Source organism: Rutilus rutilus (genome assembly GCF_951802725.1).
Source record: "Rutilus rutilus genome assembly, chromosome: 19".
Classification (NCBI taxonomy): domain Eukaryota; kingdom Metazoa; phylum Chordata; class Actinopteri; order Cypriniformes; family Leuciscidae; genus Rutilus; species Rutilus rutilus.
The window spans coordinates 5,835,678-5,859,136 of NC_140232.1; the positions used below are offsets into that span (position 1 = coordinate 5,835,678).

At 40.3% G+C, this 23,459-nt stretch overlaps 2 protein-coding genes across 2 annotated transcripts in view; both read right to left on the minus strand.

Annotated features, from left to right (window-relative positions):
* acsl2 (acyl-CoA synthetase long chain family member 2) overlaps positions 1-1,130 on the minus strand; it is a 37,214-nt gene extending 36,084 nt beyond the window's left edge. Inside the window, exon 1 of the mRNA XM_084389275.1 lies at positions 962-1,130. The gene's annotated coding sequence lies outside the window, so the exon portion shown is untranslated. The remainder of the gene's footprint in view (positions 1-961) is intronic.
* Positions 1,131-3,008: 1,878 nt separating this feature from the next.
* prkg1l (protein kinase cGMP-dependent 1, like) overlaps positions 3,009-23,459 on the minus strand; it is a 38,959-nt gene continuing 18,508 nt past the window's right edge. Inside the window, exons 8-20 of the mRNA XM_084389464.1 lie at positions 23,265-23,342; positions 22,840-22,934; positions 19,191-19,256; positions 18,988-19,056; positions 18,796-18,892; positions 18,542-18,681; positions 16,945-17,034; positions 14,877-15,018; positions 14,563-14,726; positions 7,926-8,048; positions 7,699-7,758; positions 7,432-7,498; positions 3,009-3,381 (exon numbers count right to left, since the gene is read on the minus strand). Coding sequence (XP_084245590.1) covers positions 3,283-3,381; positions 7,432-7,498; positions 7,699-7,758; positions 7,926-8,048; positions 14,563-14,726; positions 14,877-15,018; positions 16,945-17,034; positions 18,542-18,681; positions 18,796-18,892; positions 18,988-19,056; positions 19,191-19,256; positions 22,840-22,934; positions 23,265-23,342 — 1,290 coding nt within the window. The 3' untranslated portion in view covers positions 3,009-3,282. The remainder of the gene's footprint in view (positions 3,382-7,431; positions 7,499-7,698; positions 7,759-7,925; positions 8,049-14,562; positions 14,727-14,876; positions 15,019-16,944; positions 17,035-18,541; positions 18,682-18,795; positions 18,893-18,987; positions 19,057-19,190; positions 19,257-22,839; positions 22,935-23,264; positions 23,343-23,459) is intronic.

Below are 23,459 nucleotides of genomic sequence, written 5' to 3' on the forward strand. Positions count from 1 at the left end.
GAGTGTTTCAACCACACTATTTTGCTGGCAGCATTTTACAGTTTTTGTTTCCTTGACAAATAGCAAGCACACCCTTACTTCAGTATAATATTGATCAAAATCACACCCTAATGACCCGGCACAACATTGAGCACTAAATCTATACACAATACTAGAAAATAATAAAGTTTATTCAAAGTAGCCATCTAACAATTAAGCCTATCTAACCAAAAAATGGCACTATGGTAGGCAACATTGATTGTATCACATGGTACTTTGAGATACTACCATGGTACATATATATAAAAAAAATAATAATAATTGTACCATGGTAGCCTACTTATTGATGATTTTAGTGGATGTGACATTTGTTGTCTTCAAGTTCAAAGAGATGTCCTATCAGAATAACCACAGGTTTTCACTAACGTTTGACAACCAGAAAGTTTCTGAATATCCAGTTGAAAGTATAATAGGCCTATGTACTGTATGTGCGTGTGTTTTCAAAAGGGGCATTAATGACTTGAATTGCAAGGAAACCATTTTAACAATATCTTAAAGTGTTACTACTTAAATCTGTAAAGTATTAAAGTGTTTAAAAGTAATTATAAGTCATTTAGACATTTGCCACGGCGCGCTTGTTTACAAAATACGTGCACGTGTCACGCGATGACGCCAAACTATAAGATAATACGAAATCATTTCATATAAAATCATTTCACTCACTCAACAGACGATGTTTGAACGTTAAAGTAACTATTAAACAACTGATGTATTGCTAAACAAACCAAATGTTGAATTATAAACAGGACAACGAGTAAGTGATGAATGAATGAATGAATTGAATTTCCATTGATGAATTTGGCAACTTCTCCCGTACAAACAAAATTCTTTTTCTCTCAAAAACTACGACGTTTTTCTACATTTGTACAAAATCGCTGCATTTACACATAGTTTGTGGAAGTTTTAAGGAACTGGCTCTTACCTGTGTGTGGAATCCGAGTCGCCCGTCCTCCAAAAGTTTCTCTATTCTCCTCAGACTGTGCTAAATCCCTCCCGGACCCCAGAGCCAGTGTTAAATCCCTCACAAACACGCCCTCGCTCCCCCTCTTCAGTCAGCTTGCCTCGGGCCAAAACCTCCTCAGACTTCTCCCAAGTTTTCAGAATACTTCCTCATCCAATTATGTGCGTGCTTTAACATAATTTGGCAACATCTTCCAGAAGGTCTATCAGAACCGGGAAACGTATCCTTTGTGAGCTAGTTTCCATACTGATATTATATTGTTAACTTTAATTGACACAAATCAAAACTATTTTACTTTTAGGTGATTGGTTATCATTGGTTTATCAGCATTTTTGCATGTTTCATTATGTTTTAATGCATTATATATATTAAAGGGATAGTTCACATAAAAATGTAACATTTCTGTCATTATTTAATCACCCTCATGTCATTCCAAACCTGTAAGACTTTCGTTCATCTTCAGAGCACAAATGAAGATCTTTTTTGATGAAATCTGAGAGCTTTCTGTCCCTCCATTGACAGCTACGCAACTACGCAACACTTTGACGCTTCAAAAAGTTCATAAAGAGATTGTAAAACGAATTGTTATGAATTGAGTTGTTTAGTCCAAAATGTCTGAAGAGAAACGATCACTTTATATGATGAACATATTTAATTTAGGCTTTTATTCACTTATAGTTTATTTTGTATAAATATATATATATATATATATATATATATATATATATATATATATATATATATATATATATATATACTAACGCATTCTCATCCTAGGGCGTCATATACTGACGCTTTTGACATTTCGTCTACATCCAACGCACATGGCACCCTTTAGCGTCAATATGACATGCACAGAGCTTTGTTCGGTTATGGTTAGGTTTAGGTCTGGGGTAGGGTTAGGGTTAGACCGCTAGGAGGCGCCTTCTGGCCCATATCTATCTGCGTCTCATATTGACGGTAAAGGGTGCCATGTGCGTTGGATGTAGACGAAATGTCAAAAGCGTCAGTATATGACTGTATGTAAACATAAACTTGCACACACATCAGTAAACATAAGCTAAAGCATGTTTGTTTGATGTGCGAGAACCAATGAGGTTCGTTCTCGTGTTACGCAGCATGTTTGAGCTTCAACAAGAAACAATGAGGTTCATTCTCGTGTTTCGGAGAACTGCTAAACAGTTCGACTAAACTGCTCAATTCATATGGATTAGTTTTACGATCTCTTTATGAACTTTTTGAAGCATCAAAGTGGTAGCATAGCTGTCAATGGAGGGACAGAAATCTCTCAGATTTCATCAAAAAGATCTTCATTTGTGTTCCGAAGATGAACGAAAGTCTTACAGGTTTTTAACAACATGAGGGTGAGTAATTAATGACAGAATTTTTGTGTGAACTATCCTTTTAAGCCCGCAAATAAATGTTTACTGAAAATGACACATGGTCCTGGGGACCCACAGAACTGCACGTTTTGTATGCCTACCTTATTTACCACACCTGATTCAGATCATCTACTTATTTGCATGAACTGAACTGATCAGTTCAGAGAATAAAATGTGCACTGCTGGTCCCTGATACCAGGACTAAATACCATGGCTATAGTTAATGAAATGATGATCTTTTTCTTTCTTTTATTTTGCAGTTCTTTTACAGTTCAAACTGGCATGTAAAAACTTGACCAGTATGAAGAGAAATAATGTATTTTCAAATATCCTGTAGAACCCTATTTAATTATACTGGAATAATGTTCAGCTATTGGTCAGTTAAATCTCAGAGGAACTAGAAGTTTTCTGTTGAACAATGTAACGAATCCACAAAATTTTACCTGTGGCGAAATCTGCATGAGGAAACATTTCGCCTTCATGCAAAATTTGCGTTCGCATGGATTCCTATTGAAATGAATGGATTTTAATCCGCAAAAATGTGTAGAACAATGGTAAATGTGTAATCACAATAGTCTAGAAACATGTTAACAAGTTAACACAAAAACATGTTGTAAAAGTTGGAATCCTTAAAAAAAAATCTTTAGTATTCTTTAAAATTGTTTCCAAATGAAAGAAACCCAAAAGGGATCATGTACAATTGCATTTTTCAGAGACATATTTGAAGTAATTCCATCATTGATTAAGTCCTGGAGCTGTGTACAGTCGCCTGCATTGGTTTTCAACTCAGAAGAAATTAAGTAAATAACCAACAGCAAAGTTAATGCAAAATTAACACCAGAGTCTAATTATTATTATTATTATTTTCAATTTACATCATCCATATCACCATGGTACAAATCAGAAGTCTATATCACAGCCAGAATCATCCAATGATGCTTCTTCAGTGTGGGTTTCATCCAGGAGAGCTGGTCCTCCATGATCAGAGACAGAGAGAACCTGTAAAAAAGTTACATTTATTTGAACTTGATGCATCATTTGAAAGAGCTGTTTGTTATATGTTTAAGTATGAGCTGAATGTGCCCTTAAGGAAAGAGGTTCCCTTTCAGTCGCTCGACGTAGTCGACGTGTTGACTGATTGGGATCATGCTTAGGGAGCCTGTCATCTTTGAGTATTGATAAAACGAGCCAATGCACATTGGCGTGCGAGATTTGCATCTTGCGCTCCGCCCCGCATCGCGGGTATAAACATGGAAGCGGATGCACGCACCACTTGTCTTTCGCTTCGGAGCCGATCGGTCTTCACGTCGATGTCTCTGAAGAGTGTTGTTATATAACAATGAGCGAGTGTGTCGGTGCTTCTTCAGGAAGCCTCTCCCGGTGCTGGTGGATCTACAGCACGAGTGCAGCGGTGGTTGCAAGCTTTCTGAAGTCTCAACTGCTGTTTTAACAGTATCACATTTCTGTTTGTGTCTGTTTGTGTCCTCACTCCTCCATCACACCGCAGCTGGTGGAGTCGCCCGTTGAGCGCGCTGGTCCCTCTGTAATGGACCGACCAGACGTTTCATTCGGGGTCCCTCCAGAGGACAGGATGCCGATTGCAGCATCGGAGGGTGAGCTGAGCTCTGGAGATGATGACTCGGCTGCGTTATCCCCTTCGGGGAGTGTAACGTTGCCCGAGTCAGATCCACAGTTGTCAGCTATGCTGAAATGGGCCGCCGAGGCTGTCGGGCTGAGTGAGCTCCGTACCGCAACCGACTTGGCTCTCCGGAGCACGAGCGTTGCGGCCTACGCGATCGGTCTAGCGATGTCCAACCTGGTGGTCCAGGAGCGCCATTGTTGGCTCAGCCTGGTTGATATGGCGGATGCGGACAAGGTTCGGTTGCTGGACTCCCCAATTTCCCAGGTTGGGCTGTTTGGCGACGCGGTGGAGAGCTACGCCCAACAGTTCTCTGCCGCCCTAGAGCAGAAGGAGGCCATCCGGCATATCCTGCTCCGGCGGCCCACTGCTGCCATCACCCCGCCGCCGGTGGCAGTTCCTCCGCCTGCTCGTCGCCGAGGGCGTCCCCCTGCCGCCACTTCCGCTCCCGCTGGGCCACCCCAGCAGCCTTCACCCAGGCCTCAGCGGAGAGCCAGCCGCAGGCAGGCCGCCCAGCCTGTGTCAGACACTGCCAAGCCAGTTGCCAAGTGTAAGACCAAGCGTCCCTGACACAGGCCACCCAGGGATGGGGGGACGAGCTCTTCAGGTATTTACCGTTCTGCCACTGGCTCCCCGGAGTCCAGTGGTACCCGAATTGTCAAAAGAGCAAATTCCTCCGTTCCTGGATACCAAAAGGGTCAGACTGGCAGTGTGCGACCCTGTAAAGCCTTGTACCCCTCAGTCCCCTCTTGTGTCGCCAGCCGGCAGCAGTTCGAGGACCCGACTACTGTACCGCCCAGCCGACCCATGGAGACAGATAAGTGTTGCATTGCACATTCAGACCTCACTTTGGTGTTCGTGTCCTCAACTATTTCGACGACTGGCTGATACTAGCTCAGTCTCCGGAACAGTTGTGCGAACACAGGGATTTGTTGCTCCAACATATCAGCCAGTTGGGTCTTCGGGTCAACTGGGAAAAGAGCAAACTCGCCCCCGTGCAGAGGATCTCTTTTCTCGGTATGGAACTGGACTCGGTCCACCAGACGGCATGCCTCACGGAGGAACGTGTCTGGTCGGTGCTGAACTGCCTGAATACTGTCAAGAGCAGAACAGTGGTCCCACTGAAACTTTTTCAGAGGCTCCTGGGGCATACGGCAGCCGCAGCCGCAGTAATGCTGGGATCTGGATGGGCCCCCAACTGCATTGGCACATCAATTGCCTCGAGTTGGGTTGCAGTACACCTTGCTTAGAGACGCCTCAAAACGCCCCTGCTCGGCAAGCATGTACTGGTCCGTACGGACAACACTGCGACCGTTGCGTACATCAACCATCAAGGTGGTCTACGCTCCCGTCGCATGTCACAACTCGCCCGCCACCTCCTCCTATGGAGTCAGAAGCATCTGAGGTCGCTTCTTGCCACTTATATTCCCAGCCTGCTCAATCGTGCTGCCGACGAGCTCTCACGACAGCCTGTGGCCCAGGGAGAGTGGAGACTCCATCCCCAGGCGGTCCAGCTGATCTGGGACCACTTCGGGGCCACACAGATAGATCTGTTTGCCTCTCCAGACTAGCTAGATCTGCCAGTTGTTTTACTCCCTGACCGAGGGGACCCTCGGCACGGATGCGCTGGCACACAGCTGGCCCCGGGGCCTCCGCAAGTACGCGTTTCCCCCAGTGAGCCTTCTTGCACAGACACTGTGCAAAGTCAGGGAGGAAGAGGAGCAGGTCTTGCTAGTTGCCCCTTATTGGCCCAACCGGACCTGGTTCCCCGAACTTATGCTCCCTGGTCCATTCCTCTGAGGGAGGACCTTCTCTCTCAGGGAGGGGACACCGTATGGCACCCGTTTGAAGACATCTGGAAACTCCATGTCTGGTCCCTGGATGGGACACGGAGGTTCTAGGTGACCTACCACAATCAGTCGTAAACTCCATCACTTCTGCGAGAGCACCCTCTACGAGGCGAGCCTGTGTCTTTCCCTTGGCAGAGCTTGCTCTGCCGTTGCTGACGATTGAGTCTCCCCCTGTTATAGGCTGGAGTCACCTCAGTGACATTCCATAAGTTGTACTGCCCGGTAATTCGCCCAGTCCATATGTGTATCCTCCACATTTTACCTCCCTGCGGGCTGGATGTGGCTTCCGTAGCATCCCTCCTTCCATCAAAAGGGCACGCTTTCCCAGTGTTATCGAAGTCTAACTGAGTGGGTCTTGCGGAACAGCAGTGACTTTCCTGGCCTAAGCCCTGTCCTATCTCCGCCTCAATAATGCAGGGTGGTCAGGAGGCTATGTCTAGGCACTGGAAGGTGGCAGCATTAGTGGCGTTTTAATAAGGATCCCAATCAGTCGACACGTCGACTATGTCGAACGTGAGCGACTGAAGGGGATGTCTCGGTTACGTATGTAACCCTCGTTCCCTGAAGGAGGGAATGGAGACGTAGTCCTGTCGCCACTACTGCTGGTCCACCGCTGACTCTGGGCTCCGTTTGGCTCCTCAGCGAAAAACAAGTGGTGAGTGTGTAACAAGTATTGATTTGTAACCTCTTTTATTTTATTTTTTTATTCACACAAAATTCGTATGGTTTTTGTTGGAAATTAATATGCATATGTGAGAAAAGAAAAGGGAAAAAATATATTATTTCTTAATGAGTTTTGCGTTCGTCGCTGTTGTGATGTCATTGGCGCGTGGCGTGCTCTTGTTTCAGTCCACGGGAGGTCTGAGCAGAGCGAGGTATACATTTCATTCACTCATGTTGAAAAGTGTGTTAAAAGTGGGAAAAAGTCACTAATTAATTGATCAGTGTTTTGTTAAGTTAATGAATGCGAGTTATCTTTCCTTTAAAGCTGTTTTATCTGCAGAAGTGGAATTTTAACCGAGTGAATGCAGTGTTACTTTGTATGTTAATGTAAAAGTTGGCCTGTGAAGCGTGATTGCTAATTTCTCTACTGTGTTCAAATATTTGGCAGGAGCAGGCTTGATTACCCAACTTTGATTATATGCAACGATTTAACTGCATTTTCCCAACTCATGCAGATAAAAGAAGCACTGAACCAGCAATTCGACTCCAGTCTGTATTCAGCATCACACCGCCACACCACACAATACAACGCAGAGGGGTTGCTGATACGTGGCGAGAGACACGTGCGTGCGTCCAGACCGGCTACACGTGCATCTGCTTCCGTGTTTATACCCGCACTGCGGGGTGGCACGGGAGATGCAAATCTCGCACGCCAATGTGCATTGGCTCGTTTTATCAATACTCGAAGATGACTGGCTCCCTAAGCGTCATCCCAATCAGTCGACACGTCGACTACGTCTCCATTCCCTCCTTCAGGGAACGAGGGTTACATATGTAACCGAGACGTTCAGTTGGGCCAGTGCTCTCGACTGTACAGTATTCTCTGATGCTGCTCACGTTTGGTATTACTGGCGGAGTCAATGTGCCCTTCTGAAGTCCTTCCCAGTCAAAGCCTTCAAACCACCTGAGAAACACAACACAAGTTAATCAGTGCAGAAAATAAGCCGGCACTTAAAAACAGAGCAGCTTTCTCTTCTTTTCTTTGCTCTTTTCTTTTCCACTCACCTAATCTCACGAATCCTTCCCCTTCTCACCCCACACCATTCCCTTCTATTCCTTCTGTGCAAATATATTTGATGAAGAGCACAAATGAGCAGGACTCACATGTGTTTGCAGATGTCCTTGACCCCGTTCCTCTGTCCCAGTCTCTCTGTGGGGTTCAGCCTGGAAATGGGGTGACAGATGATAGCAGACTCAGACACACAAACCCCAAAGAGTATGTAGTGCACTGCTATTCTATCTATCTATCTATCAATCTATCTGTCTGTCTTTTCTCAATGTTTTTCTTCTTCTCATACAGGTAGAAACTGTGAGTAAACACTCTACTTTACCTGCAGAGGCTCTTGATGAGATGTGCTGCAGTCCTGCTGATGGTTTTGGGGAACTCTAGCTCCTCTGTTCCCTTCAGAGCTGCTGTATAAACCTTCAGTTGCTCCGAGCCAGAGAACAGGGGGCTGGAAAGGTGGAAACAGTTGTGATATGCTCCTTTAACATTTAAAACATGTTATAAAAACATGAACTGGAAACACTGTTATAGTAATACTAGCAAAGGAGTCATAGCAGGCAAGATGCAGGGTTTAAAAGCAGTTTATTTAAACGTAAAGTTTACATTTTCCTTTTGAAGTTGGCCTACTTTTAGAGGAATGTAAGTGTGCTATATCTGGATAGGTACTTCATGTTCCTCTCATGTCGTTTACTGCATTTTTTTGCACAGATACCAAGCAAAAGTAGCCAGAATTACTTTGATCACGTTATGAGTTAATGTTAGCCAGTTTCACACTAGCATGTGCAATGTTTAAAGGGATAATTCACCCCACAATTAAAACTGTCATAATTTACTCACCCTTATGTCATTCAAAACCTACACGACTTCATATCTTCTGAACATTAATTAAAATATTCTTTTTATATTTTCTAATAATTTGGGCCCATCCACTGAAAGTCCATTCAACCCAAATTTGAATGCTTCAAATGAATTGAGTGGTTTAATCCAAGTCTCCTGAAGAGAAAAATGCTTTATATGATGAAAAGTTTAATTTAGGCCTTTATTAATATGTGAGAATAAATACATATTTTATGTATTCTACGTATGATTGCTTGCCTAAATGAAATCTGTCAATGATGACAGAATTTTCTTTTTTTGGATATACTTTCAAAACATTATTTTGCTGTGCTGCCCACTTTCTCGCTTATCTTCCATTCTAAATATATTTACTGGTAACACTTTTCCCATTGTTTATGCATGCTGAAGATTTAGTCATAAGAACTGTCTGTGGTCTTTGACAGCATGCTTGTGCTACACATACTTTAAAAATGATGATGTGTTGAAGATTTCTTTTAAAATAGCTCAGACGAAAGCTACAAATAGACCCAGGCATGTCGTTCTAGCATCAATTGGACACAGATGAAGGGGTATCCCAAAAATGTCACCTTTTCGCTCAGCACTTTTTGGGGGTTTTGTAGGATTTTCGTCCTTGGAAACAGTGTGTCAGTTGTTTTTCTTTTTTGAAAATAAACCAGAATATCACTTGATTCTTATTTGACTAAAAATGTTGCACTGAATGTTGATACCAACAATGGATGGAAACAATATAAGAGGGAGAGAAGGAAGAGGATGTGGAAGATGAGGAAAAGGACGAAGACGAGGAAGAGCAAGGTGTGGAGAATGTTGTCAAGGCTGGATCTGGCTTTAGGGTTTTTCCCTTTGCCCAACACATTGCCCAACATGAAGACATGATGCTGAAGCAGAATAAAATCTCTCACTGACCGTGATTTTGCAGTTGCACAACTCTCCTGAGTGTACTGTAACATGCTTTTCATTTAGAGTTTTTTACTCTAACCTTTTTGGCTTTTGCAGTTGGGTCACTGTATTTTCACAGTATGCAAGTGCTGAATATACAGTACAGACATTCAATAGGCCTACTATACAATATTCAGTACAATACTATACTTGCAGTAGCCTGGTTAAAACCAGACCATTCTCAGTACGTAGTAACTGAGTTATGGTCTGGCAAAGCTTCATTACAGTTTTTCTCGATTGCTTAAACACATTTCTTGAAACTATGCCTCGTATTCTCAAAACTGTAAACACAAATCCATAACGTCTCACCCAATTTCCCAAACATCCTATTTTCAGGTCAAAATGAAGCTCTACACTCAAAACCATTCACTCTTGCTGAAAAACCAAACTTTGCCCTCAGACAGGACACACAAGCCCTCAAAATCACACACACTACAACATAGTCCAATAAATTCAAAACAACATTTCCAAAACTGGTAAGTTATGTTGCTTGTGGTTCCCCCCCTCACAAACCTTTCCACATGATGAACACAAAAGACACAACCAATGGATACATTGGCACATTTTTGTTCATTCATGTACTACACAGTACAACACACACACAACAAAACAAAACAAAATTTTCCCTGTTTTACTTTTTTAAAAAGGTTTAAAGCAATTCCTGCTTTACACTCAAACTGCAGTTCTAAAACACACTTTTTCCAAAACACTACACACAATTCTCTGCTTTTGGCACAATTTTCATGCAGAAAATCTCTTGTTTTCACAAGGAACACACTGCCATTCAAATATGCACACTGACTCATCACATGGGCAAACACCCGTCACACAGGTTTACAATTAGCAATCAGAGCTTTAGCATAAAAGGGCAACAGGTGAGCTCTTCAATGGAGCAATGGATGCCAACACTGGATTTTTTTTTTTACTGTAACTGTATACAGTCAATTCTTCTGTTGTTTTGTATGTAGACCACTGTATGTACAACTCTGTGTTGGTTGGGATGTACACTGTGTACATTGTTTTTGTGGGAAAAATAAAATATATTTGTTACCGTGTATTTGTGTGTTCTGAGTATAAAAACAATATTCTCAAATATTTTACAACACACTTATGTATGTACTGTCTGTAGTAAGTGTAACACTGAACCAAAAAAAAGGCCTATGTCATTATGATGAATGGAGAAGAAATGTTTTCCATTCATCATAGTGTTTTACATTGAGCACATCAGTGTTCAACTGGTTCTTATAAATGTCTATTCATATGATGGTTTGTGTGTGTCATTTGAAAACAAAATACCATTTTGAGAAGAAATAACATTGTTTTGAATGTAAAGTTTCATTTTGCAGGAGAATTGAGGGGTTTTGCTTTGGTTTTGTTTTTTGATTTGTGTGTAGAGTTCTGAGAATATGAGGCATGCTTTCAGAAAATGTGTGTAAACAATCGAGAAAAACTGTATTCAGTGATAGAATTTTGTTTGCCACCACTCCTCCCTGAAGGTTCTCGAGGCGACGGTGAAGCGACTCAAATTTGGCCTTACTCGTAGCCCAGCCTCCCTCATAGTCATACCATTGACAAAGACATGGGCAACTAGAGTGGCTTGAATTTCATCTGAGACTGCTTGTCTTCTTGCCCTTCCTCCTCCTCCTCCTCCTCCTCCTCCTCCTCATCCCTCCTCGATCTCTTCCTTCATGTCTTTCTGGATCCATTGTTCCAAAACTCAATAAACTGATTTGGGCCCTTTTATCTATCTATTGAAGAATATGATTGATGTGTGTTCAGTTTTTACTCTTAGTGTTTCCACCTGGGTAACTGTGTGTTAACTGAGCTGAAGCTGTGCTGACTTCAGTGAACAATATTCAATGCTAGTGCTTTCTAAATGACAACATGGTCTAGGCAATGAGAAATGAAGGGATTTTTCAGTGACAGTTCAACAAATCTGACTCATGTGTCTAAACAGGGAATAGTGTTTATAGTTTAGTGAAATGGGTGTGCTTTTTGATAAATGGCATTATGGTTTTGAAATTTTAGTTCAAAAGCCTGGTTATAGTGTTTAAGCAATCGAGAAAAACTGTAATAACTCATTTCCAAAGGGGCGTCACCAACGGACGTCGCTCAAATGCCTCTGGGCGCAATTGGATAGACCTAAAACCAATCAGAGCGATCGTCATCGTGTAAAGCCATATGCTGCGTCCCAATTCGCCTAAGTTACACTACGCCATAAAAGTATGTACTCTTTTTGTGAAGAAAAGGTATTTACTTACGAATGTGTAGCAAAAAAGTAGGCAAGCTTTGGGACATACTACTTCGTCATCTTTATCGGACGGATCTGTCGCGTGCGTCCTGTCACGTAAACTGCCCTGTCAATCATCTTGTCACAGTTAAAATCCTCTATTAAATCTAATTTAATTTCCTACCGTTTCGGAGAGAAATGTAGTAGCATGTTCATCTGCCAGTGGGTCTTTCATGGAGACTGTCCTCATGTGTTTGCAATTTGAATATAATAATGCATTTAAAGTTGGTGCGCTTCACCAACGGACGTCGCTCAAATGCCTCTGGGCGCAATAGGGGTTATGCGGAACATACTTCCGGGTTCTACAAAACGGGTATAACTACTTCCGGTCGTCAGCTACTGAGGTAAACACAGCGTAGGAATGGCGACCTTTTATAGCCGGTGTTTACAGGAGCTACCCATTCTATCCATTCCAGATGTACATCGTATTGCCAAACGGACGTCCAGAGCCCCGAGTACTTCGGTAGATAAAGGATTTAAGTTTTTACGCCTCCTCATTTATTCATGATTATGAAGGTATGTAAGTTAGTATATGTAGCTTTTGCTAATGGCACCCGATGTAGAGTTAGCTAACTATCAGTAAGTTAGTTTAGACTTGTATGCTATCATAGTGGTTTAACCTTTTATATTTGCTTGCAGACGATTAAAACAATCAAATGAAGACTGCATTTTATTTTTTTTATCAAAATTTTTTTTCTGATACTTAAGCATTCGTGACATTTTAATGAAAACAGAAATAAGAATTGTATTCTAAAAAAAGCGCAAAATAAGTTACCTCAGAGATCATCTACCGCTGCAGATGCGTACAGTAATGCAAACCGGAAATGTTTATACCTGTTTTCCGGTTCGAACGTTGGGCGTTCCGCATAACCCCTATTGGACAGACCTAAAACCAATCAGAGCGATCGTCATCGTGTAAAGCCATAAGCTGCGTCCCAATTCGCCTAAGTTAAACTACGCCATAAAAGTATGTACTCTTTTTGTGAAGAAAAGGTATTTACTTTCGAATGTGTAGCAAAAAAGTAGGCAAGCTTTGGGACATACTACTTCGTCATCTTTATCGGACGGATCTGTCGAGTGCATCCTGTCACTTAAACTGCCCTGTCAATCATCTTGTCACAGTTAAAATCCTCTATTAAATCTAATTTAATTTCCTACCGTTTCTGAGAGAAATGTAGTAGCACGTTCATCTGACAGTGGGTCTTTCATGGAGACTGTCCTCATGTGTTTGCAATTTGAATATAATAATGCATTTAAAGTCAACGGACGTCGCTCAAATGCCTCTGGGCGCAATTGGATAGACCTAAAATCAATCAGAGCGATCGTCATTGTGTAAAGCCCGCCCCAACGTTTCTGATTGGTGCCGCGATTTCGACGGATTAGAAATGGGCTTGAATGAGCTCTTTGCCAGACTACTTGCAGAGCAAATCTAAATTTGTTGGAAGTTGTCTGGGTTTTCCCAGGCTATACTTGCAGTGCAAACAGTATACGATTTATTCACCTTACTGTAAGTTGTCATTACTATATTTTTTTACGTAATTGCATTTTTTTTTTTACTTTGATACAAAACACTTTTTGTAATAATAATACATTTTTAACTGCATGCTTTGGATTCAGTGTTCTCCATTTTTTGATGTAGTGTCTAACGGATGATCTGTAGGGTTTATAATATTGACTGTGTGTATGATCTGAAAGCATTGTGTGATTTTGAGCACAGATCAAATAGTTTTGAGGCAATAGTTTGATTTTGCCAGAAGAGTCAGAGGTTCTCTGAATGTGTGTTTAAGGTTTTGAGAAAATGAGTGATGGTTTCAAGAAATGTGTTTTAGCAATTCAGAAAAACTATAATGAATATATGGCAGTCAAGTCAAGTGACTTGACTACCATATTCATTATAGTATTTATTATATAATAATAAATACCATATTATTATAGTCTATATTCATAATGAATGAGACTACCATATTCATTATAGCAATTGATGCTAAAATAGCACTTTTAACAATATAGATTGTTTCAAAGCGGCTTTACAGTGATAATAGGAAATTAAAGTAACAGATTGTTTTGGCTTTACAGCAAAATTAGAATAAAGTCCAGCTAACGTTAGTTTTTGATTATTTCACTTTCGTTTCAAAGATCATTAGTTATTAACTTAGGGGCCGCTTACACGACACCGCTTGAACAGAAAACTGTTAATGCGTTCTTGCCGTTCATTTGCACGACAACAGTGTTTGGTGGCTCGAGAACGCAAACTTTGAAATAGGGTCCAAGGTGCAAGTTTTGAAAAGTTAGAAAAATTTAGAATGATTTTATCATCTCAGTGTTAACTTCAAAAACGTGAATCTGTGAAAATGGTGACGGCGTGCACATGCATATTACGTGTTTAGTCTATAGGTGTGCGCGTTTGAATATATATGTGCGCAGGCGCGTAGTCTTTCTTTACAAATTGCCATTGCCAAATTACTTGCCTGGCCAGCATAATACAGAATTTGTAGTCGTTTCCGCGGATCCATGCAAACTGAAATAATTTTGCAATGTTGATGTAGTTGGTGTTGGCGGACTAGATCTGCTACAATGCTCCTGCAGAGCAAGTATGAACTTGCTATTGCCAATAGATACACAGACATGCTGCTGTGAGCATGTAAGATATGCTGCTGCATAAATAGGCAGACATAAACCTGATAGCAAATCAAGACAGGTGGTGCTGGGGGAGGGGAAGGGCTTCAGAGGAACTCTAATTACTAACTTGCAGCGAACATGGAACCAGACTATTTAAATGTTGAGCAAGCAATCTCATTGGCTTATATATAAGCCTACAATAGTTAAATGTACTGCAACACAATGATTTAGTCAATGTAGTAATTTAAAAAAAACTCACCTGCTATTGAGCAGTTCATACAGCAACATCCCTAAAGCCCAGAGATCTGCAGACAGGCCGTGACCTTGATGCAGAATGACCTCTGGAGGCTGATAACCCACAGACCCACAGAATGACCAGGCCCTGTGCAAAGAGCCCAGCTTCTTAGCACAACCAAACCCTGTCTGATACAGTAGATAGAGAGAAACACAACTATGTGTTAAGTGTTTACCCCCATAGTTAAAATTGCCAAATATGAATCATCACAATCAAGTGGTTACAGGCTGCCATGTGGTTTAAGTTTAAACATGGTTGATTTTGTATGTATTCAGCACCAGTTTAGCATATCCACGTTGGTCCAGTAGCACATTTTCAGGTTTCAGGTCTCTGTGAACAATGCCTTTGCCATGTAATACACTAAGAGCTTCCAGAACGCACGCTGCGTAGAAGCGAACAGCATCTTCTTCCAGTGACCCCCTGAAACATAAAATCACATATTAGTCAGTCACTGTCAGTTTAGCCAAAGTCCCTTTCAACCACCAATGATATCTGACAACAACTGTATCATAAATGTAGTTTCTTATGCTCAAATAGCATTAAAAAGCGTATTTTTCAGGCGGGACCAGCCAAGGCGCATGTGCAGTCCTAAGCGTGCGTCTCAGAACACTGACTGCTTCTTTAGCAACCATTGTGAACAGTTCTTAAAATATGATTTTTTTCTTATTTTGAAGAATATTTTAATAATCTAAAGAACCTTTTTACCATTATAAAGATCCTTTTTGTGGAATGGAAACGTTCCATGGATGTTAAAGGTTCTTCATGGAATCATAGATGCCAATAAATAACCTTTATTGTTAAGAGCATAGATTCTGTCAAATGTCATATTTACTCCTGATAAAGTCTTTCCTTGCAATTAAGTGATTTGCAAACACTTCACAACTGAATCACTAAAAACAATCAGTTTGAAAGAACTGAATCGGAGATCACTGTATGTATGGACTTGTTTACACCTGGTATTAAGAAGTGTTTTGGTCGATCGGATCACAAGTAGACGAGGAAGACACATTCCCGTTTATTCCTGGTGTTTTAATCCGTCTTGTCGTGGAGATTTTAAACTGTATATTGAACTAATCATGTTTTAACATCTAACCTTATTTAACATCTAACATTGGAACAGGATGTACTGTACGAAACCAATGGAAAACTTGTGTCTTTGACTGTGTGCGTATGTATGTAAAAATAACACAGTTTTGGGAAATGAAACTAGACAGTCTGTTAGGATCTTGTGATTACAGATGAAGTCACCACAAGATCAGAGTTTGCTTTACCTAGTAACAGAGGGGTTTGCATATGAAGAACCAATCAAATAGTGGGGATATTATGTAATGCAGCCTGACATTTATGTCATACCTCTATACTATAAAAACTGTTGTATATGTGTTTTACGGTGGGATTCTCAATGGAATTTGCAAGAGATCCTCCGGCCTTGATTCTTCTTGGGAGAGTTTCTCTGAGAACTGCTCGAAGACTCTCCCGGCCGTTATTAAAGCATTTGGAGGACATTTGCTGAAAGTCTGTCTGTTCATTTCTGCTGCGCAGCAGGTCAGTTTAGGGAATCAAGTAAGTTAGGTTAGTAGACTCGGCCAGTTGTCGACTGAAGACGCAAGAGCTAGAGTATAAAGGTTATTAAGTGTCGATTGTAGACGCTCTGTGTCGATGAGTAGACGCAACAGTTTTATTATTTATTAAGTGTCAATTAGTAGACGCTCTGTGTCGATGAGTAGATGCAACAGTTTTATTTTGGATAGTTAGGTTAAGGGAAAATTCCTTTACAGTCTCTTCTGTCCACTTTCAACCACTTCTGTCCTGATGTCTTCGAGGGGAGGGTCTATGGGCGGGTAAATGTATGTGTTTTCAGATCTTTCAATCTAATGGAACAGAATAAGCTTACACAATTTGCACATGAACGCGCCAGGAGATGACGGAACATTGTGCTTGGTACGTTTTTCATCTTCAAACCAAACTTGGATCTTCAGCTGACAAAGTTTAAATCCTGACTGTCCAGAGCTCGTCTCGTAATGTTACTCATTAGATCAGTAGGCGGAGAGTAGACGGTCTTTTGTGGCTGTTCGAACACATTCGACCACATGAGCGTTTACACAACGAAAGCAATCCGTACTAATGTGTTTTCGACTACCTCTGGAAGTGGTCAGAAGTGGACAAGCTCAAAATGTTTTAGACCCCGTTTACACCTGTATTTAGGCTCGTCCATTTGTGATCCGATCGACCAAAACGCATCTTAATACCAGGTGTAAACAGGGCTTATGGGTCGGCTCCAGCATCCCTGACACCCTACAGAGGACAAGCAGTTTGGAGAATGAATGTATGGATCACTGTATGCACCTGTCTCTCAGTAAAATCCACAGATCTCCCCCTTCACAAGCCTCCATCAGCATATACAGGAACCGGGCATCTTTAAAGGTGCAATGCAACCTGAGAAAAACATTATAATAATCAAGCTTCTGAATCTTACATAAACAGCTAAACATTGTTTTTGACATTGTTTTGATGTACAATTTAAATTTTATTTGCAATCAACTGACATATGCTGATATGAACAGAAAATATAAAGTTCAAAAGTTTGGGCTCAGTAAGACTTTTTTTATTTATCTATTCTTTTTTAAAGAGAGCATCCTAAATATATATATATATATAGGTGGTTTCAACCACTTCTGTATTAAATAATAGCTGCTTTTGAATTTTCTATTTATCAAAGAATTCTGAAAAAAAGTATCACAGTTTCCACAAAAATATAAACGGTTTTCAACAATGATAATCATATATAAAAAAAATAAAATAATTGAACAGCAAATCAGCATATTAGAATAATTTCTGAAGGATACTGAACACTGGAGTAATGATGCTGAAAATACAGCTTTGATCACAGGAATAAATTACATTTTAAAATATTTTACAATAGAAACATTTTAAATTGTAATATTTCACAATATTACTGCTTTTACTGTATTTTTTTAATGAATGACAATGACTGACTGAATGAATGACTAAATGAATGAATGAATGACTGAATGAATGAATGAATGAATGACTGAATGACTGAATGAGTGAATGAATGAATGACTGACTGAATGAATGACTGAATGAGTGAATGGATGAATGAATGAATGAATGAATGACTGAATGAATGACTGAATGAGTGAATGGATGAATGAATGAATGAATGAATGACTGAATGAATGACTGAATGACCGACTGACTGACTGACTGAATGAATGAATGAATGAGTGAATGGATGAATGAGTGAATGAGTGAATGAATGAATGAATGAATGAATGGATGAATGAGTGAATGGATGAACGAGTGAATGGATGAATGGATGAATGAATGAATGACTGACTGACTGAATTAATGAATTAATGAATGACTGAATGACTGACTGACTGAATGAATGAATGAATGAATGAATGACTGACTGAATGAATGACTGAATGAATGAATGAATGAATGAATGAATGACTGACTGACTGACTGACTGACTGACTGACTGACTGAATGAATGAATGAATGAGTGAATGGATGAATGACTGAATGAATGAATGAATGACTGAATGACTGAAGCCTTGGCAACCGTATAAGAGACTTTTCAAAAACATTACAAATCGTACTGACCCCAAACTTTTGACCAGTAACGTATCCACCATTAAAATGGGTTAAGAGTCCAATAAGGAATACAACTCCATAAACATAACAATTATAATTAGATGCAAAAATGTTTGTATTGCCTGATGTCGCCAGAGAACAGTTTTACACATCATCCCACAAACAACCTTTAATCCTCTAGTTCTTCGGGATCTACTGTGTGCTGGTGCTTTACAAATCTGATTACCCTTTTATGAAACATCGACGATAAATAAGAAGGTTCTCTGCTGAACTCAAGGTGCTCCAAAGAAAAACTGAAGACCCTAGTGTGTGTTCTGACCTTACTATAAATGGACTTTGGAGATCCATCAGGATGTGTTTCTCCGAGAGCATCCTCTCTCTTTGGCCTGGACTCTGTATCGCCTGCTTTCTTATAGTCTTTAATGCAAACTTACAGCTGGGGTCACTCTTCAAATGGACCTTGTGACCAAAAATTGAATTATAATTCATATCAAGTGTTTCATATAAATTATAAATCATCATCAAGTTTTAAACTGCAGAACTCGTTTATGATACGCATGGTACAATACTCACGAGCTGAGTGTGACTGTACTGTCCTTCCCCCAGATTACACAGCACCTGAAAACTGCTAAGAGACATTTCCCCAAACGCAATCCCATCTTCCTCTGCCCTGTTTATTATATAGAGATCCAAATGTAATCATCACACTGGTGAAGTTTCAATTATTTCCGTAGATAATGTAAAAGTCACATCGACATGACTTACTTCGATCTGGCCTTGTTGCTAGGATTGTTGCTAGCACTGTCTAAGCCTCCAGTTACTTTTTTGAAAAACCTAGATATAGATGGTGGAATATAGCCAAGGTCAACTGTACAGCAAATGTTTGAATTAGTTAGTATGTTTTTTTTCGCCCACTATGCTGTTTCCATAGCATGAATGTCGGTTTATGCCTCACGGCTCACACTTACTCTTTGTCTATGACCAGACATGTCACATCGCCTGAGGCAAGAACACTCATCGACCTCATGTCGTCTCTAAAGAGCAAAGGAACAGGTCTGAGATGTTAATGTTACATGATGCCTTCTGACTTGAATTTGAATGTTTCAGTAAAGCCACAAAACATTTACCATACACACGTTTGCTTTTCTCTTACAGTTTTTCTCGATTGCTAACACGCTATAGTTTAGGTTAGTTGGTTCATTTATCCACGTGCAAGCATTAAATAGGAAAAATGATGACACACCAATCAGAATCACAGGTGATTATGTGCTTTGGAAAATAAATCCTAGTCAAGTCAAGTCCTGTACATGCGCTGTGTTTGGAAATAAAGCTTTTGAAAATGTAAGTATTTTACTGTGCATGGACTCTTCCCTACAGTACATGTTTTGTCAGTGTGACATTTCAAAGGTCAGGTTTTTGTCCAAAACAGCATCACTTATGTAAGAGGTATTTATTACAGTACTGTTTTGCATTTCTTTAGTCCGGGTTGTCCCAGTTCTCAGTCAGAGCTGTGATTTCACAAAGTTCCTAATTATTTTTCTGAAAACCTACAGTAAAGCGTTTGGTAGCAGTGTTTTGAATGAATCCCTCCAGTGTGACAGTGTGTGTGTGTGTGTGTGTGTATTGTCTGAGGGCAAACTTTGAATCGGGATTCAGAAGTTAGCTGTTTGTACGGTTGGCTAAATTGTGTGTGAAGATTTGAGAAAATGGTGAGTTGTTCCCAGAATTGTGTTAAGGCAATCGAGAAAAACTGTATTTAGACCTTCTGGGCAAGTTAAAACAATGGTACACAACCTACAACATTACATAAGTGCTTTTAAAATGATATATGCAATATTTGTGTTAATATAGGTGGCTGTTGTGAATTTCTCAGGTCTATGTAAACATTTGACAACAAACATATGATAATCATACTTCTTGTGTTACAGTTTTTCTCAGTCGCTTTGGTACATTTCTTAAATCATCAAGCCTGTAACTTGATCAAAATCCTTAGTTCATCCTTTAAAAGTAAGTATTTATGTCAATGAACACATCAGTGCCATCAGAAAGTTTTTGTGTCAATGTTCACAAAAAAGATAGTCAAAATGCTTAGTCATGTTGTCAATATAACAGTGTACTTTGTCAGTATTTTCAGATGTAAACTATGGCTACGTTTTTGATGACAATTATTGAAAATACGCAAGACTGCACTTTATCTGTTTGACATATACATTTCAACAGTACAAATTTACACATTACTCTATACTGGACAGGATTCACTTTTACTGTTGGTCTCTACAATGTCACTGTGAAATAAAGAAAAAGACAAGACACACACATATACTGTATATGTGTGTGTGTGTGTGTCTTACATTATAGGCCCTATCTTGCACCCAGCGCAATTGACTTTGTACACCGACGCATGTATCATTCCTATTTTGCACCCGCGCACAGCGGACTTTTCCCTCCACAGACGCACGTCGGTAAACTAGCAAATGCATTTGTGCTCCCGGGGGCGGTTCAGCGCAAAGAGGAGGCGTGTTCCGGCGCAAACGTATTTTGCAGGTTTAGAAAACAATTCCGCATGCTATATTCATTATGCTATTTTAAGGGCGCATGCTTGGCCATAACCAATGTAGTGTGTGCACAACGCGCATACACTTTGCTTATCTCATCTACACACAGACGCAGCAGTTCTCATTTTTAGAAAACCATACATTATTACAAGGAAAAATATTAACACATGAGGGAAATCATTGTTGTGTCCATGAAGATGTGAAAAAATAGGCATAAATCTAGCTTACACATTTACCCAAATTATTATACGCCTGTTTAACCGAAGCTGATTTGGGTGTGTTTCTCCATCCCCATTGTCACTTCTCTGTGTTTTACGGCCCTGACGAGACCGTCGGTCTCCTCGGCTGTGAACCGCTCCTGGCAAATCCACTGTTATAATAGGAATCCGCTATAGAACAAGCGCGCCTGCTCTTAAAGGGAATGTGAGATGTCGCTCTGATTGGTTTATTTCACATTACGCCCAAACCACACCTATGAATAATGAAGCTACTTCAGACCAACCCATTTTAGATTTGTGTCGGGCGCAAGAGTCATTTATCCCGCCGGTATAATAGCAACAGCGCCCAAGACCCGCCCACAAAGTTACTTGCGTTTCGCGCTTGATACTTGCGTTTCAGATCGTTAAAATAGGGCCCTATGTCTCTACAAAGTATATTTTCTGTATAATGTATAATGCAAGTGGACTAATGTAATGTAATATAGCATTACAGTAAGTCTACAGTATATGTATAGTGACCACTGTCTGATTACATACTGAACCTAGCCTGGGTTTCCCCATGCTGCCTTGCGCACAGCGCGATTTTATTCACACTGCTAGGCAGCCTGGACACCATGGACCAGATTTTCCCCTCAAAAAGGGAACCAATCACAGAACGGGGAGGGAGCAGCAAGACGATGACGACGTCTATGCGACACACCGAAGCAGTTTGTTTATATCTATGGATCCAACATGACAGCAGATGCGAAGTTACCTTTCGATGCAGCCTTAGATAGTGTTCTAAGTAGTTTAGTCGCTGAACACCATCGTGTACACATAAATCTCTGACCCATCGTCTTCTTCCTCGTCGAATTTCTGTCGCTCTACATACGTCATCTGGTATAATTGAAACGATTGGCTATGAGCTACGTACAGGTGCATTTGATAGACATTCGTAGCGCCCAATAAACGGCTCTGGGCATTCGTAAACCACGCCTCAAATACGAGAAAATGAACATGTGGTTCCCAGACCACGTCTCAATGAGACGAGGTCTGACATTAGCCAGGCTATATTGAACCTGTTCTTTCTACAAATGTTTGAATGATTGAGGACACATTGTTATCGCAACATTCGGCTGTACCTTTTGACCCACATCTGCCATAAGGTCATGATTGAGAACATGGTCCACAATAATGGCCTTTATTTCATCAGAAACATGTCTACAACCTCCTTACTCGCATCCACGCATCCTTACTCCTGTTCTTCTTGCCGTTGACCCTGTTTGTTTCCTTGTTCTTCCATTGACAGAATTTGTTACCCTGTGTCGTGCTCTGTCTATATGCTTGCCAAATGAAGCTTCATGAGATGCACCTCTGTGCTGTTTTAGAGAACTGGTTGATCATTGGTTGATCAAGCCCTTTACATTTCCCTTCATTAGTGAAATTCATAATTCACCTCTGCAATGAATCAATTCAGGACACATTTACAAAAAAAATCTAATAGAAATGTATAGAAAATCTGCTTGACAGAGATATTTTTTTGAGGGGTAAGACTATTCAACACAGAACCATAAAATATATTTTGATCAACATGACATAAGCACTTGATAATGTAGGAAACAGCAGACATTTGTACATAATCAATTGCATGAATGTACCAAAGCATTTGCAATTTGTTCAAAAGAATGAGAAATAGTTTTTATGATGTGCACAAGTGACTAGATGATGTGGAGGTTGAGCAAGTAGTATAATTTTAGTTGTGATCTGAGAAATGCACCAGAGCGACTGAGAAAACTGTTATCAGAATGGGTGTTAATCTGCAGTGTAAAGAGTGCTGCCCCCTGCTGGTGAGGGTGGACTCTTACCCTCGTAGAACTCGGTCTCCAAAACAATCCCCTCTGGTGAGGACACACACCATCATACTCTCCTCACTAGCTGATTGTTTCTCTAATACTTTCACCTAAGAATAAAAGCATGCATATTGTTATATGCTATCACATTACATTTATCTCTAAATTTATAATACAACACCCTGAAATAAATATTTTTGACAACTGATTCTCACATTATCATGCTTGTTTCATATCACTCCTCTGCTGCGCCTTTCAGACAGATAGATAGATAGATAGATAGATAGATAGATAGATAGATAGATAGATAGATAGATAGATAGATAGATAGATAGATAGATAGATAGATAGATAGATAGATAGATAGATAGATAGATAGATAGATAGATAGATAGATAGATAGATAGATAGATAGATAGATAGATAGATAGATATCTCACCTGGCCTTGACTAAAAATGAAGAATTTATCTTCTGGACTTCCATTTTGAATGATATAATCACCATCACAGTAGTGAGACTGAGAAGATGTATGTGGATATACAGAAAGAAAAATAAAAGCCATGTAAAAAAATATACTGAAAGTATAGTTTTTATATCTAAGTTGTGGTTGATTGGTACAAACACTAAAAAGTGG